General features: G+C 43.5%; 1 protein-coding gene across 2 annotated transcripts; it reads right to left on the bottom strand.

The window, feature by feature from the left end:
* Positions 1-4952: 4952 nt before the first annotated feature.
* Positions 4953-19036, bottom strand: LOC116376984 (alpha-actinin-4-like). Of its 2 annotated transcripts, none has more exons than XM_031838500.1 (14): positions 18337-19034; positions 18081-18206; positions 17818-17922; positions 17467-17614; positions 16739-16889; positions 15895-16003; positions 15234-15374; positions 14956-15138; positions 13473-13607; positions 12681-12860; positions 12314-12460; positions 10495-10575; positions 7647-7805; positions 4953-7092 (listed from the first exon to the last, which is right to left on the bottom strand). In XM_031838500.1, exons 1-14 carry the CDS (start codon positions 18367-18369, stop codon positions 6934-6936), a joined length of 1857 nt encoding a protein of 618 aa, XP_031694360.1. In that variant the 5' UTR covers positions 18370-19034; the 3' UTR covers positions 4953-6933. The 2 variants fall into 2 exon arrangements, with proteins under 2 accessions (XP_031694360.1, XP_031694361.1); XM_031838501.1 differs by lacking the exon at positions 10495-10575 and adding an exon at positions 9226-9291 and having other exon boundaries at positions 6934-7092; positions 18337-19036.
* Positions 19037-19509: the final 473 nt, after the last annotated feature.

Below are 19509 nucleotides of genomic sequence, written 5' to 3'. Positions count from 1 at the left end.
ATATACATATACACACATATATATACATATACACACATATATATACACACATATATATACATATACATATACACACATATATATACATATACACACACATATATACTTTAGGAAAACATAAAAACTCATCTCCAGAGATTTGAAACGCGATGTTTGTCCTGGAAAAGACTTGCTGATGCTGCTGAAAGGCCTGTTGACACCCAGCGGCGGGGATTTCAGTGTCTGAACTACCTGCCTGTGAAGGGCTGAATCGCTCACTTGTGAATGTAGCCGTCTCTGCCATCAATCTGTACAGCTAAGCAGTTAAAGCGGCCATTAACATGCTGAGGGCCGCCGATGACATATTTAACATCTCAGAGGTGTGTGTGTGAGGACAAACATCTCCTGATGAAGAACGAACAAATTCAAGTTCCATACTGCAGTTTGAACCATTGATGATTGGTGTGATGATGAAGGTTTGTATTTAAAGTCATTAGGTCTTTGATGTACATTGTTTTATGTGAACTTGTGTTTTTCTATATTTGTAGGCTACTATGTTTTATGTATTTTCTTCTGTGTATGTTCAAGTCTGAGCTCTGTGTTGAACCTGGCCTGCAAGACACATTCCCCCAGGGGAAAATAAAGTTAAAGTAGAGAATATAAAAGATAGTGATGGTAAAGAAAGAAATGAAACGTTATTTCTTGCTTAAATAGGAATTTTGGAACACTGTCGTCAACAGGAGCTACAGATCATAAAACTCCCCAATTGGTCGTTTTAGAAGCGATCACAACGGGCCTGTCTGGTTTGGAGGACTTATGGAATAAAACACCAGAAGATGTTAAATTAATTGAAGTAACATTAACCCCAAAAGTCCTGATCTCAACTGCATGAGCACGTAACACTTCAAATCAGAAATGAATGGAAAGTGAATTTAAATCTTGACATTTCTGTCTATTATAAGGGAAAGAAACAGATGACTTATTCTAAGCTATAATAAAAAACACAATTAATTAAACATGATTTACAGTAATATAAGGTTGAAGCATGCCTCCTTAATTCTTTAATACATTGTATGCTATATATGTTTGACATTACACGGTATGTTTTTTTCATCTATGGTCTTAAATAGTAAAATATCAATCATTGGTATATTCCCAGCCTCTTGACTTTAGTGCCCCGACCATATTTGGTGTCGCTGTGATGTTTGCTCAGCGTGCTGTTAAAATACATTATAGGATTACTGCGGCTCTATTTCACAGTAATTCCTTAATTTCTCTCTCACACACCTGTCTGTTTCCCCTGAGTAGCAGGTTCAATATTTGGCTGGCAGCAGTGTGTGTGTGTGTGTTTATGGTTTGGTTTAGCTGGCTGGTCTTATGCCCTGCCGTCCTAGCTCCCTCCGTCACACACACTTCTAAATCAAAAATGAATCTCTTTACTCTGAAAAGCAATATGGTCTTTGACGCTGTCAGAATAACCAAAATAATATCAAGCAGATCTGTTCTTGTTTTTTAGTGTTGAGCCATGTTGTCAAGTCTGTTCTGTTTGACTAAACCAGGCATGGGCAAACTGCGGCCCGTCAAATACAGGTACAAAATTGTCCAAACTAAAATAAAGACTAGGGCTGAGCGGTATACCGGTTTTAATTTCCCGTATGATATGAATTCTTCACACACCATCATACCGGTGCATAGCCAAAACAACTGGTCTGTCTTCAACAGACAGCTAAATGTATTGTTCGCAGCTGGAGGCGCTGCGGTCGGAGCTAGTTGTCTTATATGTATTGAGAGGGAACCCTAGTCATGGTCATAACTTTATAACAACAATGAACAACCCACAACTAACGCTCTCTAACAGAGAAAAACACCACAGCACACAACAGTCAGTAACGCATAAACAATTTGTAACTAATAATTGTACATTTATAAAATTTCACCGCCGAACTGCATGCTGGGTACAGCTCACTCGCGAGCCTGCTAGCACAACAGTCTGCTAACAGCTTGGAGAGGCTCCGCCGCTCCAGTTACGATACATTAAAGAACAGAACAGAGCGATGCAGGATGAACAAAGACAGACCAGAGATGCACCAACATATGCAACGCTGATTACCATATAATATGTGTGGTATTTGTTATAAATGTACGTTGGTACATGGAGGGGCTTAGGACCCAGGGGAATGTAGGTGAAGGAAACAGGAAGAGACGTAAGACACGTCACACAAACAGCTGTTCACCGCTCTTCACGATCCTGCAGATCAGTGATTCTCAACTGGTGGTTCGTCGCGGACCGGTTTTCAGTGGGTCGCGGGCCTTTGCTTTATGCTCACGCTCCTATCCAGCATTTACGGCACTTGTTCAGCGATGCAGGAAAAACACCGACCAATGCATTGTAAATCAGGTCACGTGATGCAGTTTAGCCAATAAAATAAGGGTATTCTGATACGTTTCCTGACTCCAGTGAGATGTACCCACACCGTGACACAGGGGGGAGAGACAAGGAAAGACTTTACAGAGCAGAGCAGAGTAATGTGAAAGTCAATGATCATGAAAGTCAATGATCGGTTCAAAGAAGCAAAATTGCTAAAAAAGACCTCAGTCTTTCACTGATAAACATCTCAGATCTGTTCTGACAATTACCACAACCAAACTGACACCAAATGTTAATTGCACTGGCAAAAAAGGGAAACCAACAACACTGTTCCCACTGAAATTAAATGTAAGTTTTCTTTATTTTTTAGGTAATGACTGACTTGTAATTTATATTAGTTCACACAAACACTCTCCAATCATCTGCTACTGGCCCGGCCCGTCTTTCAAATTTTAAAACTCAATGTGGCCCCCAAGCCAAAAAGTTTGCCCACCCCTGGACTAAACCAATTAAAGACAGCTGATCAAAAATCAGGAAGCCACTGTGGTGTAGCCACTAGTTGTCCCTCAACAGCAGGCCAATTACGTAGATAAAAAACAACAAACACACGCACACACCTTTACTAACATTTGGTAAATTATGATCCATTTACAGTCAAATAGACCATAAAGCAGGGTATGCTTTAGGGCGGGCTACTGCGATTGACAGGTTGCTGTAGCTACCAGAGCCGTACACGGCGTCACTACGTCACTCCTCCGCATTCCAAATACGTTCACTTCTGTTCATTGGTTGCAAAAAAGCCAAGATGGCTTCATGACGGCAGTCCACAAACCAATGGGTGACGTCACCATGACTACATCCACTTCTCATACAGTCTGTGTGTAAAGTGAAAGGTGCTGGCTGGTGCTGAGAAGTATTGACGTTCCTCCTTCAGAGAAGGTCCTTGTAAAGGTCTCATGTAAAGGGTGTCGTCTTTGCTTTGTTTGGCTGGAAATCTTGTTTTACTTGTTTTATATTTAATACAGGGGAAAAAAGCAATCATTGAAAATTGCTAAATATAGCAGATATTTTTAGTAAAAGTTGAATGAGTCAAAGTAAGTTAGTCGAAGCCTGTGTCAGTGGGAAATAAATAGAAATAAAGGCGATAGGTTCAGAATCTATATATGAAAGAAATGGTTCCATCCATCAGATTTAAAACAAATGTTTCAACAAAATGAAGCCCATGGAATTAGGGGGTTTCATTAGCCAATTACAAGCCAATAATAAAATATAATAAGGTCAATTCTCTTTTGTGTTGGAGGACCAGGGTATATGGAGAAAATCAAATATCACAATATTCTTTGACTAAATACCTCGATGTTATGCAATAATTTTGCAGGGTTGGCCATTTGGTGCTTTCACAATGACTTTCTTTTTACAAATAATCCTCAGTAATGTGGAGATAATGACTAATTGGGTCAGTTCAGAAAATGATATCACACAACTGTAATGGGGCCTCTAAAACCAGAAGAAAATACTTATGACATACTACATTAAGATACCCGATATCTAGTCTCACACCACATTGATAGAATAGTGATATATTGTGTGTTGTGTTGCCTCTTTCATAAATGCGTTTAAAATAAATATCTGCACTTGTCTGCTTGATAAATTGGCAACTAAAAACTAAATTCACAAAGTTTTCAGCCACAAACCTGTTAACATATTTCAACTGAGCCGGTATAGAGTTCTGGTATAGGCATACTACACTAGTACAGCTACTAGTTTAGGAAGTTAATTCCTCAAATTCATCCCTCACCAGTCTGCAGACGCACAAAGTTCCACTCACTAGCTCAGCAAACAGAATATGCTACTTGTTAGCAAGTCGGAGTAGAAGTTCAGGTCCTACCGCTGCTCTGTCGGTCTGAACCGACTCCGACAGCACGAAGACGAGCAGCGCGCGGCACGCGAAGGTGAGCGCGAGCAGCATCCCTGCGACGGCGGACCAGAGAAGCGGCCGCGCGCCCTTAGTAGCGCCCCGTCTTTCCGAGGCTTCAAAGCGCCGCGGTGCGCGCGGAGCGGACACGCTAGTCCGCAGCGGGTGAAGATAATGATGGTAAGGAAAGGTCTAAACGAAGGCCGACTTCGTCGTCACTTTTTCGGAGGTCACCGAGCCGCTCATGTTGCCGATTAGCTGTCTTGTGCTCATATAAAAAAAAAAAAAAAGAAACACCCGCGAGCGTACAAGCAGGTCGGCGATGCGTGCGCAGATCAGACACCTCTCAAAAAGGTACTGCCCATTTCTGTTTCTCGTGTCCAAACTCAGGACATAAACTCTACAAGTTAAAACCTGTAGCTGGCGGTGGTTAACCCCAGTAATACTGGCATGTAAATATATATATATTTATAATATACATCAGTTGTATTAAATATGTAAACAACTATGCTAATGTCACATCAAACTGTCAAGGCTGCATCATCATAAGACCATCTTCACAATAATAGAATGTATTCTGTGTTTACAGTTGAAAAGAATAACAGCCTTTAGTCTTATTGACAGCAGATCTCAAGTTCAACACGGACAGACAGACACAAAAAAAAAAAAAGACATGGAGTCAAGCGGAGGTATTTTGTAAGGAAACTTTTATGTGTGCTTTTGTGAAACTCACTTATCATTAGAGACAGAAGGCGTTGCAGTTTCCAGTACAGCAGATAAGGTTTGATATTAAAGAGTACAAAAAAAAGGAAAAAAATAAATCACAATTTCAGAGTTCTTTTTCTCTCCAACCTTGCAGGGGGAAAAGGAGAAAGGAAAAAAAATAGAAACAAGCTTTTGGTCCGAGTCTTCTTCTCAGTTGCTTTCCCTGTCTGCCCGTCTCCCCTCTTCTCCCCCCTCTTCTCCCCCGTAACAGCCAACAAACACTGGAGAAATCTCGTTAACCTGCGTTTAATTTAGGCAGGGACTGTTCTCAGTAAAGGGCCCGATTGATGCCCACAACTTCCCCTAGAACTCAGATATTGAACACATGATTGCATAGTTTTTTTTGTTTTTGTTTTTTAATACATAATTTCCTTTTTTTAGAATATTTTTCATTTGCACATAATGGAATGTTTACATAAAGACCCCTCCCTGATCTTTCCCCACAGTAAATTTTCTTTCCCTTTACTTTAGAGACAAATGACGGGATGTAAGAAAAGAGGGGGAGGACGTGGGAGAGTGTAAGAGAGAGGGGGGGGGGGGGGGACAGGGCTGCAGCCACAAATAGGCACATTGATCTCATTTCTTATGTTTTGCCATTTTTCCCTCCACAGAGTGGCACTATGACAGCTCCTAAAAAAAATCCAGGAAGTGCAAAAAAAAACAACAAAAAAAACTTTCATTCAGCCAATCAGATGCATCCATGACGTGTGTTTGAATATATTTCTGCATGTGTGCGCAATTTCTGGCATATAAAACTGGTCTAACTTTGACTACTACCATCCTACCTATCATATAAATGTATAGTCTTTGTATTTAAATAAGCACCTGAAGCCCACCCCAAGAGAAAAGTTTCACAGAAGCAAATATTTGTGGATAACTATGGTTGTTTGCCCGTCATGGGGTTTTTACAGGAGGCCTTTAGGTACACGAGTCTTAAACTTCATGGCGACCAACGTCTTCCATTGCAAAAACAAAAAAGAAGTGAAGACTTCTGGAAGCTCAAACCTATCCACTGGTGAAACTGCTCTCTCTGTCGTTAGCTTTTTTTTCCAATTGCTTGTGTTTTTGTCATTTTATTTATTCATTTTTATAATAAATGTCACTCTTCGCCCCCCCCCCTCCCTTATTGAAAGCCTGTGAGTAATTACTCTCGACAACTAGAACCGTGTGTGCCACTCTCCGCACTGAAAAAAATATGTACAGCGCTGAGCCCCCCGCCCACCCCAACTCTTCCCACCTGCTCGGGAAAAAGAAAAAAGAAATAAACAAAGACAGGAGGAGGAAAAAAGAGCGGAGGTTAGACACCTAGTCCAGCAACATGGGAATTATGGGTAAACATGTCTTTTTTTAATTTTTTATCTCTGGTTGGTCAACACCCCCGTCCTGCAGCATATATCTCTCTAGGAACTAATACACAGACCTCGCCAGTCGCCACGTCAAAAGCCCACAACATGCCCTGAACCCGCCTGGCAAGAAGAAAGAAATTATAATAAAATAAACAAAAAATAAGCATAAGTATCAGATTAGCTCGTTTGATCCCACAAAAGGCAGAGAGGGTGAAGCTGAATGACCCCCCCCCCCACATCCCGCAGCTGCCCCTGGATATGCCCGTTCATATGAACCTTTTTACCACAAATTGATTACTCTGGATCCGTTTAGAGGCTGGGAAGAAACATTCGACAGAGGCCAAACCGAACTACAAGTTCCATCAACAAGTATCCGCGTTCTTTAAAAGAAATATTCTGACGATTTCTAAACCGGCACACGCAGGGGCACCTTACAACCACCACTCCAATTCGTTCCAGACGCTCGATTCCTGGGCGTCTTCTCTATGCACAGAATGACTGTCTACCTCCCTCCCTCCCTCCCTTCCTCCTGTCCAGCCCTCCTCCTCCTCTTGCCTCCTTTACAGGTCGCTCTCTCCGTACAGGGCGGTGGAGAAGGACATGTAGTCCAGGGCGCCAGGGGCGGCGTCGGCCCCCGTGTAGGGCGCCATGCGGGCGATGCAGTACTCAGCCTGGTCGGGGGGGAGCTCCCTCCTCAGCTCCTCGGCCGTGATGAAGGTCTGGTGGAAACGGAGAGGAAGGGGACAGTTGGTGATGGCCTCAATTTTTTGTCCTTATATTGGTCTACACTTGTACACTTGAAATCCTTTTCTTACTTTATTCAAAGACAAATTACGAGCCATAATTAAAAAAAAGAACACAAGTACACCTGACAGGACCAATTTACTGTTATGCTTTAAACATATGATATACTGCAGTGCGTGCGCCCTCTCTTACACCACAGAGCTTAATGGTGACTCATCAGAGGTTGAAACTATGGACAAAACTATTGTTCTGATCCATTTCCTGATTACAATTACAATTCAGACAGAATCATTCATCAAATGATCAAATTTACTGCAATTTCCCAAAAGATTTTCCCAAAAGATTGCATTTGTTCCGTTAGTGTGAGCTTAATGTTTGGATCAATTCAACGCATTTTATTTTAAATAGTAATCCAATTAGAAAACATCTTACTGAATTATTTCACCTGGGTTATAAAGAATGTGAAAATGAATACAAAATAACATTATTCTGCATAAAATCTCACACACACACACACACACACACACACCTTATCAGCAGCCAGGATCTTGAAGGAGGCGATGACCTGGTCCGCGGTGTCCGTGTCGGTCGTTTCCCTGGACATGAAGTCGATGAAGGCCTGGAAGGTCACGGCGCCGCTGCCGTTGGGGTCCACTATGCTCATGATGCGAGCAAACTCACTCTCTCCCTGGCAACCAAGACAGCAACGGGTTAACCCAGGAGAGAGAGACACACACACACACACACACACACACACACACACCCAGACAGAACGTGACACGTAGAACTCTAAGTGTGTAAAAACATCAGGACCTCCAGGAAATAGACTGAGCCGAAGAACAGATGTAAAAGTTGTGATCGTGGTCCTGATGTTTTGTATTCCACACTTTGGACACATGCATATACATAGATTACATGACCACTGGTTAATACCTAATGTCTAACACAGACAAGAGGACGGCACCGAGGACAAACGGTTATGTAGAATTCTGATGGTCTATGAAAAATGACATTTGTCCTTCAGTCAGTAGCCACAGACCAGGGCAGAAAGGTAGTGAGTAGAAAAGCGACACAGATGTGACAAACAGAGAAGCAACGAGAGGTGAGAGAGCGGGAGGGAGAGAGGGAGTGAGAGAGAGAGAGCAGGGTGTCTGCAGGTGTCAACTCAGATTTAAGATATTGCACCAAAATATACTTTAAAATGAAACAAATGGTAAATATATCTGTGATGATAAAAAATAAAAATGAATAGGACCGGGTTGGTTTGAACATATTTCTTATTTTTTAAAAAACAAGTTTTTTTTATATTTGACTTTGAGGAATGTACAAAACTTTCTTTACAAAACCCATTTTGCTATTTAATCAAAAAAAATTAAAAGCCAAACTTCTTAAATGTGTCAATTACACATTGTTTTCCTTAAAGGAATACTTGACCTCCTAAAAGGACATTTTTGAAGTCAATTCCTAACTCCTTGTTATCTAGAAAACTTGGTTTTTCTCACATTTAAAAACACTCACAAACGCCTCGCGCGTGCACAGGCGCTCTACGGACGAGGTTTCAAATAGTCCGGTTTTAGTGAAGATGCATGTGTTTGGGAAGCAGAGAGCATACCACTGGATAAATGACATTATGCTGCTCAAGCTGTGTGACAGCTTGTAAACCTATGTTTTGATATAGTTAAAAATAATTGACTTCAGTTCCTCGAGCTCTTCTTCTGATTCTTCGTTCACCACAAGACGTGCGAGAAAAACAAAACTTTCTTGAAGAACTCGAGGTGAATAATCGACATACAAATGGTCATTTTGGGGGTGAAGTATACTAAAAGAACTATAAACAAAAAGCTACACATCAGTCTGTAAAAATGATGATTTGAGGGAATATGTGATTGAAGAATAAGTAAACATTTGGGCTGTTACTCTACCAGATAGAGATAGATGGACATCCAGCCCTAATCATGAATGGGTCAAATTCTCACTGGAAAATTAGCATGACGGGAGACATTCATTGAAGTCACTTAAGGTTTTTGAATTTGCCACACTTGGTAGAATCGGGATGTTGTTGGACCTGCGGACACCCTGTGAGAGCATCATGCCAGCAGCAGCAGTACCAGGCTGTATCCTGTAGAAATGAGTAGAGCCCGGAAATCCTCCGAGACCATCTGACCCGATCGCTTCTGTGGGCCGCCACATGGCACAGCGAAGGCCGGGGGGGGAGTGGTAAGGGGGGAGTCAGAGATATACGAGTGGCAGAGAGGAGGAGTGACAGGATGAAAAAGAGGGATGGACAGAAATAGAGATATCCAAATATTTTAGAGAAATGTTTGGGGAGGGGGTGAAAGAAAGATGAAAAAAAAAGCACAAACTGTTAACAGCGACAGTTGAACCCGACAGACAGACAGACAGACAGACAGAGGGGGGGAGGGGGGTTCAGAGAGTGAGAGGGAGCCTCGTTTCCGAGCTAAAGCGGCACAAAGCAACAGAGACCCCCGGTGGACCAACAGGGACATCGTCTCTGCCCTCCATGCTGGTGGGCTGAACCCTGCCTTGGACCCTGAGCAGGAGTCTCAGAGCCGGCTGATCACGGACCAGTTTGTTTCATATAACAACCAATATGAGGTTATTAATTTGACAAACTTAATATCGATAAAACGTGACCAATGTCTATGATCTAAAAACTGTGATGCAGGAAGGCACAAGCACCAATCATTTTCAGAATATACTCGCACAGTTTACATCCTTATCTTGTTCTTTTTATCTGAAAATTTAATTACTAATCCAATTGTGTCAGTAATCCAGATGTTTTGTCTTCAGTGTGAGGGATTATGATCTTTTAAAATGTTTGAAGCCAGACTTCACTGTCATCTTGCTTCTATTTCGAGGTGAGTTTAGAGTTTTAAAGTTCTTATGCAATTTGCTTTTTAAACTCTTGTTTATGTTTTTGTGTGATGCTTTTGAGAAATTTCTTTACGCCATCATCTTGGCCAGGACCCCTCTTGGAAGTGAGATTCTAACTCAATGGGATCATCCTGGATAAATGAAGGTTAAATAACTCAAAATAAATACAAATGCAGTGTGTTCTTGTGCAGATGAGTGAATTGATTTAAAATGTCTAATGTTTAAAATATCTGTTGTGTGAGGCGTGCGAGTGAAAAACACGTCCGACACTACAGGGTACAACTTTCTATTTTTGGTATGATTTTGTAAGTTTTTTTGTTTATTTTAAGAAAATCCTCATCATTGTTTCTTCAAACAATCAATGAAAAAACCTGAAAATGATCGACGGCTTTAGCCCCGGCTCAGACTGCCCGGTGATCACCGCTCCGCTCTCCTGCTCGGAGGCCCCGACAAAACAGCGACTCTCTCCGAACGGCTCCTACCTGCTTCTCGTTCTCCACGTCGTAGCCCAGACTGATCAAGCAGGCCTTGAACTCCTCAGCCATCAGTGCCCCGCTGTGGTCCTGAGATCAGCCCAACACCCAATGACACATCAAATCACAACACGGGGATGGGTGGTGGATGGCGAGCGTGAGATCCACACGGGTATGCAGAGGGGAAGATGAGGACATGGAGGATGGAGGGGGACAGACAAGACATTCATGGACATTTAGACAATGTCAACACACACACACGACGGACCCATTGAGGACCGGACACATCTTGAGTTATTCATGAAGTGTGTTCGCATAAACATTAAAAATGCCACCGTTTAAAGAGGAAAACATGGCGATGACGTTCCTCGTGTCCTGTGTGGAGATTCTAGTGGCGTGTGCCCAGAAACACCGCTGTGATGTGATGGATGAGTGTCGGACAGCAGCGTGAATCAGTGACACACACAAAGTGACACGCACACACACAGTGGTGTGAGATGGTGAATGGCGGTGGTTTGACACACAGAAGGTTGGCGACACGTTGTGCATTTTACATCCAGTGAAGCACCAGTTGTGAGGTGAGTGCATCTTCATACTACAAATAACAGGTTCTGACCCGCCATCAGGGTGAAGACACAACAGCTGTACAGCTAAAATGTACCGTAGTCGTTATGTTTTCATCGACCTTAAAGGGAACGTTAGGTTGTTTTTGAAGTGGGGTTGCATGAGGTGCTTCTGTAGATGGAGTTTAGAGAAACAATGTACTGCTGTGGACGCATTTTAAAAATATCGATATCAGTTTAAGTGTCCGCTATACTCAGAATACTTTCACCGCTTTACCGTGCCGACTGACAGCCCTCTCTGGGGAACTGAAGCCGTTAGTCTGGTGGCTCTAAAGAGAGCATCGATACCGGCTTCAGTTCCCCGTAGGGAAAGCCTGTTTGATGGTAAACTAAAGCGGTGAAAGTATTCTAAATATAGCGGACACTAATTCTCTGATATCGATTTTTTTTCTTTTCATCTAAAATACATGTTGCTGCCCCCCTCCTCGTCCACAGCAGTATATTGCTTTGCTCTCGTGCTGGTTCTGCGGTCTATTTCTCCGAACTCCATCTATTGTAGTAATACACCGATTACAGATAAGTACCTCATTCTACCCCCCTTCAGAAACAGCCAACCTGTCCCTGTGACTAACACATCAGTCTTTAGTCTGGACCTGTACTGTGATTCCCACATCATATCCTCACCCTTTGCCCTCTCAGCTAAAGTAAGAGCCGGTCACCAAACCCCACCCCGGTACACTCTCCCTTTCTGCTCTCCCCAACATGTGCTAAACATCTGGATGAATACTCACGCGCTTGGCTCTTCTCTCACCCCCTAGTAAGGACTGAACATTCAGTCGTGTTACGCATTCATATAGAAGCTAAATCCTCACGAAAAATGTAGACTGACAATAATGCAATGCGATTTTACACAACTGCCAGTAAATGTATCAATCAAATATTAAAAATAAATAATCAAACTGTTTACTGCTCTGTATGCATGTTTTATGCTGTGATATTACAGTAAATATAATCAAAAAAGGAACCGATTAACTGCAACAATCTTTGTATGTGTGTTTTACTGAGCCGACTGTGTCAACATAAAGCCTGCTGCCCAGATACAACTGAATTAAACAATACCGGCAAAGAAAGATAAAATGACTCAGCTCCCAGCCCAAGAACTGATTCTCCAGAGGACCTCTTGTAACACTTGTGGTATAGCGAGTATAGAGACTGCTGAACAAGTGTGCTGTGTGAGCCGTGGCCCCGGAGCTCGGGCCCCTGACCTTGTCAAAGTGGTTGAAGGAGGCGCGGTACTCGTGGAGCTGCTCCTGGGTGATGCCCTTGGCGTCACGCGTCAGGATCTGGTTCTCCACCTCGTTGATGGTTCTGGCGATGGTGGTCAGCAGCTGCTCCCAGCCCACGCGGAGGTGCTGTGAGGGAGGACACGAGAGGGAGGAAGCAAAGGGAGACGGGGAGAGGTGGGGGGAGGACACACGTTACATTTAGAAATTTTAGGGGGAAAAAAAGACTAATGAGCTTTAGAAATAACTTTCAAAAAAGGCACAAAACAGCATTTGTGAGCGAGACCGCGATGATCGAACGGATTCATTCATGAAGGTGTGTGTGTGTGTGTGTGTGTGTGTGTGTTACCTCCATCGTGTAGGAGGTGTACTGGTTGTCGAAGATGAGGGCCTCCTGGATGAGCTGATGGTACCCCTCCAGCGTGTTGATTTCGGGCATGTACGACATGATGGTCTTCTGGTACTCCTTCAGGTTGGTCAGCTGGTCCTCCAGGGTGCCGTTCATCTCGATGGATATCCTGCCGATTTCCTGACGACAAAAGATGCACACGAGTGTTTTACTGTCCTGTTGACCGCTGCGAGTGTGAAATCTTCGGAAGACGCTCGGACGCAAGCTCTCACGCACATATCTTCTATCATAAAATCCGGTTTGCTTTCACACCACAAACGAACCGCATCAGAGTCCACTGGGAAGCGGACCGAGACCAGCCGTTTTAGGGGTCTCGATTCAGTTTGTTTGGTCCCCAACGGGTTTCAATTGACAACTTTCAGAGGAGCCCAAAAGGAACCGGACTACACCGACCGGAGTTTGTTTTAACCGAAACCAACCGGGACTAGTGTGAAAGCACCGTAAGTGAAGATGCACCAGTGACAAGTTGCAGCAGCTCCATTTAAAAAACAACAAAATATGTCTGAAAATAAAGTATGTACTGTCATGAACGAAGTGGAGCGGTGTTGCAGCAGGATAAAGGCCCAATCCCAAAAACTAGTGATCAACCATGTGAAAAAAAACAGACCCTACTTTGCTCTATGAGCTCACTGTTGCACAATGTTGGCCCGGAGAAGGTGCGACAAACTGCGCACAGCAGTGCTTTGCACGCAACGGTCAGTCGGACTCGACTGCGTGGGCGGAATCAGTTACCTCCATTTTGGCCTGTATGTAGGCGCCGACCGTGTTGGCCTGGGTGGCGAACTTGGCTCTCAGGGTGTCGTTGGAGTTCTGCTTGTTGAGCTCGCCCTGCAGGGCGGTGTCACGCAGCGGCACCATGGCCATCGCCTGCAAACACACACACAGACACATTAGAAAGACTTCCTACTGTAACACACACACCTGGAGAACATCTTTAGATCATTCGGCCTGCAGAGATCTTTGGCTCGCTGCAGCTACGTTAGTAATCAATCAACTAGTCATCTCTAAATAAATACTGGACGAGGTACAGCTTATGGTTCTGGTATGCACAACAACAAAATATATAGACCTGCATCAAGTGTTTGCTGCTTTTATTGGTTAAGTCTGTGGAGTTACTGAAGTTCATCTCCCTAAAGCGAATAACAATAACCAGTCCAAGAAGCGTCAGAGATGACAAACAAGAGCAGAACATGGAAATCATCTCTAATGCATCATGTCCACATGAACTCAATAAGATAGAGCAACAAAAATATGAGTTATGGTGAAAGAATAAAACACTTCTAATCATTACAAACGGGGTTCAACCTTTTTGGAACCATAAACTCTTTTACCAAAGTATATCTTGAAATAAGTCGATCAGAGCGGTTGTAAATAATAAATAAAGTTTTTAGACTCTTGACGTAAAATGTACAGTCAGGAAACATAATTGTAATCACAACAGCAGAGTATTGTTTTGTTTCCATCGTACTACACTATGGCCTTTCTTTCAACATATACATATGTATATGTTCTACTATACATATATAGCACACATAACATATACACATGTTCTACTATACGATGGCTCTTTTTGGCTTTGAATGACCTGCTATGACTGTTGGGGAATAAGAGCTGACAAAGCTGGTTTGTGTCTCTGCATGACTTGTTTTACAACAGGCGGTTGCTAACGAGCCGCTAAATGAGACAACAAACCGTCCTCACCCCGACGAGTCCGTCACAGACTCCTCGTGTATACCGTGTCGGGTTCGTTTCAGTGAAGATTATTTTGCTGAACGAAACATATAAGTTTCACAAACTTTTGTGCGAGAGACGTTTGTAACGACTTGCTTCCTGTTGCTGCCTCTTTGGCCAGGTCGTCATTGTAAATGAGAACTGGTTCTCAATTGACTTATCTGGTTAAATAAAGGTAGAATAAATAACCCTTTTTTTTTTTTCAATAATCCAAAATGAAATGGAAAAATCCCGTTGGCTTTTTGCCGAGAGAACCAGTGTGATTCTAACTTCCTGTTGGCTGACAGAAAGAAGTCATCCCTGCATCGCTCCATTATACATTTGTGAAACAAATTTCTATTTTCCTTTTCCAAAAACTTTCTGGGTTTATTCATTTTTCTTCCCAAAACCTCTCCGAGTTATCTGCCATTTTTAAAACCCATGACTTGTGCCAGGTCTCTCGTGACTGGAGGACCCCCTGTACCGAGCGCGGGCTGCAGCCTACCTTCTCCCACTTGCCGTCGATGCTCTCGGGTGTGATGGTGGTGTACGGGTTGGCTCCGCTCAGCTTGATGCCGTTGCTCTGGGCGATCTTCTGCACCTCGGCCTGGATGGCCTGGATGGCCTCCCGCTCCTTGTTGGCCTCCGCCAGGGTGGACTTGAACTGCTCGTGGGCTGTGATGAGACCCTGGAGGAGGAGAAAAAAACACCACATTTATTACATCTGTAATAAAAATGTATCTTGTGCCAGATATAGTTTACCGGTTTATCTGGACAGGTTACCTGGATCTCCTCGATATTGTGGACGATGAACATGTCCTGCAGGTCCTCCATCGCTCCCTCCATCCAGTTGTTGAAGGGCGCCGCTCTCTTGGCGTACTCAAGGTAAAGCTCGTCTATCGACTCCAGCTGCTTCTCTGTCCTCTGTTGGCAAGGAAACGGCCAGAGGAGGAGTTTTATCAAAATACATTTTAACAAATTAATGACAAGAACGTAAACGTGTGGATACTAGTATTTGATACAGCTGTTTGAGGACAGACTAAATACTTCACTAGGCATTAGAGATGGATAACATTACACAAAAAACTGTTTTTTTCTACCTTCTATTTTCTACAAACCTATAAACACAAACACTCTCGACAATTTTGTCCCCCGCAAAACAATGGTTTCAAATGATGAGGCATAATCATTTTCATAAAGCTCTACAGACCATTTCACATTCCGTAAACAACGATGACGTACGTGTGCGCACGCAGTTTGGCAACAGAAGTACAGAAGGAGTGTAAAAGCTTGTCAAGTTAAGCATCGGCATAAACCACTAAAGACAGCCGAAGAAGTCGACTTTCCAGATCTGTGTGCCATCAGTGAGGGTGTAGAATACATTAGCAAATGGCCCGATATTTAGTGGCCACATATACACAGCGGACTGATGAGTGAGCGTTACCTCCAGTGACTCTTTGCGGCTCTGGGTGAAGGCTCCCAGGGAGTCCCACTGGTCGCAGATCTTCTGACAGCGAGCGTTGACCTTGGCGGAGTCGTAGTAGTCCAGCTCGCTGCAAACACAGAGCAGAGGAGTTCAGAGCTCATTCTTCACTTGAACAGATGAATGATCCAGTTCTATAGAGTAAGAGTAGTGTGCTGCAGGAATGAGTCCGAACACCCGGATGGGTTTCTTGAGTGGGTTTTTGGTTAGATGCCTGAAATAAGGTCTACTGGTAATTTGATGCTTTTAAAAAAGGCGGTTGCTAATAAGTGTCGAAATGAGACTACAAAACGTCATCACTGCCAACTGGTCCGCCTTTATCTTAGCAGTGGTGACGTGAAGCCATCTGACCATGGTGTAGTTCCTTTGTAGCCTAGCGTTAGCCTTTTACTTTTGGCCGTTTACGTAGCTTATTTACGCCACAAAAGCCTCGAGTTCGGCATTTTGCACCGTCGCCATCTTGGTTTTTCGCCACCAGAAGTGGCACGAGAGGCGATTCAAATGTTTAGGTGACTAAATTGTTTCAATTAACTTCCATGAAGTGAAAACACAGCGAAAGTGTTACAGTTGATGGACATAAACATGGCCAACTCCCGGAACAGACAACACCGCAGTAGCAACCTGCCTTCTCAGAAGGTTTCTTCCTGCGTGGAAGTATCATAAACGTTTGCGATAGAGCTTGTTTTTCTGCAATAATCCAAAATCCAATGAAAAAAAATCCCGACGACTTTCTGTTGTATTATTGTTTTCACACTGTGACCCGTCGGGCCCACAGCTGTTTTTCCTTTCCACACTTGTTCCTCACTTGAGCTCCTGTGCAATGGCGGCGATCTGCTCCACTCGGTCCTGATGGGCCGCCAGGTCGCTCTCAAAGGCCTCGTGTTTCCGTAGCAACGCCTTGACCTCTGACAGGGTGGAGGTCTCGTAGTCTTTCTGCGTCAGCATGGCCTCCTTACCTGCACACACACACACACACACACACACACACACACACACAACACATTTATCTGAAAGTTGCTTATTGAAAGACGCATTTTGAATGAGCGTATTCATCGTGTCCCGACAAACTCCGTACAGGATAGAAAGAATAATCTATAATATTTTGTCTCTTTTTTTCAATAACGAAAATAAAGACGGATCACCAGTCGTGGGGAAAAAAAGGTTCTTGACGAACATATTTAGTCATGTTTTCCTTAAGAAAATAAACGCTTACTACACTTTAAAAAAAACTAAATTGTGCTTTAAGTGCATTGTTTGAAATACCTGCGTCATCTGCTCTCTCCAGGAGGAAGGCTGACTGGCTAAATAAACACCAAAGCTGTGTTCTGTCATTTATGTCCCTTAACAATTCCACTTTTAACAAAAAGTGCAGTTGGAGGGATTTAAGAGGGATTTAACATCTTCAAACTGAGACAAAAACAAATGAATAAAATAAAAGAAGAGGATCCAACTTGATCCCAGAGGCGATTCAGCCCAGTACTCGGTATGTCCACCCAGTGTGGACGCGCGTGTGTGATTAAACCCTCCACGTACCGTCGGTCCAGGATTCGTGGATGGCGGCCTTCTGGTGGAACTTCTCGGCCAAGTGCTCCAGTCTCTCCAGGCGGCGGATCTCGCTGAGGATCCACTCCTCGTAGCCCTTCTCCGCCCCCTCCAGAGTGTGCCACGCTCCGTTGATATCCTGAGACCAGACGGTATGAGATACTAATATCAGAGTACAGCGCGGCGCCCGTTTCTTTGCCTCTCTAGTTCACAATTGTTCACTTTTTCTAATGCGATGGGCATATTTTATGCAGCCTGTAACAGATAATAAACTTGAAATGTCTTAAGACGTGGACCTTTTTAATACAAAATGGGTGACACGAACGATCACTGCATACATACAGACACCATGCGTCCCTCTGATGGCATGAAGGCAGGTCTGTTGCTGAGTCTCAGTTTAGTCTGCAGAGTGTTGAAGCTGATCTCCAGCTGGCATTTCTCTTGGACCTGAAGACAAGAGGCTCGCAAGCGTTAGTGGACACATTCATGCAGCGTCGGGACAAAGACCCTCAACTGGCTCTAAGCGAGACTGGTTACCGTTAAATCTAAAAGCCACTCTCACATGTCGCCGTGCCTATTTGCACTGCAGAAGTAACTCCCCGTACCTTGGGCGGTTTGTGGACACAGCGGTAGTCTCTGAAGTCCTCCTGCTTCGCCTGCATGTCGTTCACGGTCTTCTCCTGGGTCCGGTTCTCCAGCCAGGGGACGGTGCGACGGATCCACTCCAGCAGCTGGGAGGCAGAGAGGAAGACGGGTTCAGGACGCTCGTGATCAAAGTTATTTTCTAGACGGTGTATCGGCGTGTGTGGAATGTTCAGGGGGACGTCGAGGATCTCAGAGGAAGAGGGTGTTTGTCCTCACCTCGCTGGCCAGCTTCTCGTAGTCCTCCATCATTTGCTCGTTCTCCTGGTTGACAGCCAGCACTTTGCAGATGCGATTGGCGGCCGTCTCGGCCTATCGGGAAACGGAGTGGTGAGTGGCGCTCGCAGTGATTGGATAAAGCACTGTGACATTGAGTCCATTCACTGTAGCTGCGCGTTAAAAAGTTACTAAAACAAACAGAAAACAAGCGTCTCCGGCTCTTTGCAACAACCTCAACCTGGGCTTTTATTACTAGTGTTATCATAACTCTGTTACTTCCCTAATTTGTGATTACACACTCCACACACAGGCAGTGAATAGGAATAAATCCAACCATAAAGGCACACATTGTTAAAGAAAAGTGCAAATGAACTCAAACAAATGGAAGTCAAATGGATTGGACTAATAAAATCATGCTCCAGCTGTTGATGGTTAGTTTAAATGTGCCAAAAACAAAAATCAATCTTTGTGTTTTAAAGCGCCATGCGTCTCCCGACAAAACTCAGGATTCAGTCCATACATCTAGTTACAGGTTCATGTAGCGCTGTAGTCCACATCAGTAGGGCTGCCTAGGATATTACACTACTGTACCGCTGGAATAAAACAAACACACAGTACTTTGACATGTGGATTAAAGCCAAAATATTCTGTACGACTAACTTTCTATTTGCCGTTCTAACATGCTTTGAAGCTTTTTATATATATATATATATATATATATATATATATATATATATATCCAAATAATATCACACAATAAAACAAACATTTAGAGTTGAGAGATGTTAATGGCTGAAGAGAAACTGGACGACATCGACCAGTGTTTCCCGCAGTAATAAACCCAAACAGGTCTGCATTTCCCAAAACCACATCAGTGGGATGATCGTTCACGTCTCATCGCTTTCCACCGGAGGGACGGACACGACCACACGGACATGTATTCTGGAGGAAATTAAGGCTGCAGCTTGCACTTATTTTAGTAATTGATCATTCTACTGATTATTCCATCAATTAATCAGATACAAAATAGTTTTGCTTTATCAAGGAGCAAAAGTAAACTAAGCCTTGCATCGATTTTTATTAATCTAGTGTTGAATCTTTTCAATGTGCGTGCATGTATATGTGTACACACACACACACACACACACACACACACACACACACACACACACA

This window comes from Anarrhichthys ocellatus, unplaced genomic scaffold (genome assembly GCF_004355925.1).
Source record: "Anarrhichthys ocellatus isolate YVR2014 unplaced genomic scaffold, GSC_Weel_1.0 scaffold767, whole genome shotgun sequence".
Classification (NCBI taxonomy): Eukaryota; Metazoa; Chordata; class Actinopteri; order Perciformes; family Anarhichadidae; genus Anarrhichthys; species Anarrhichthys ocellatus.
The sequence above is the reverse complement of the archived record's forward strand: the minus strand, read 5'-3'. Positions and strand labels throughout refer to the sequence as shown.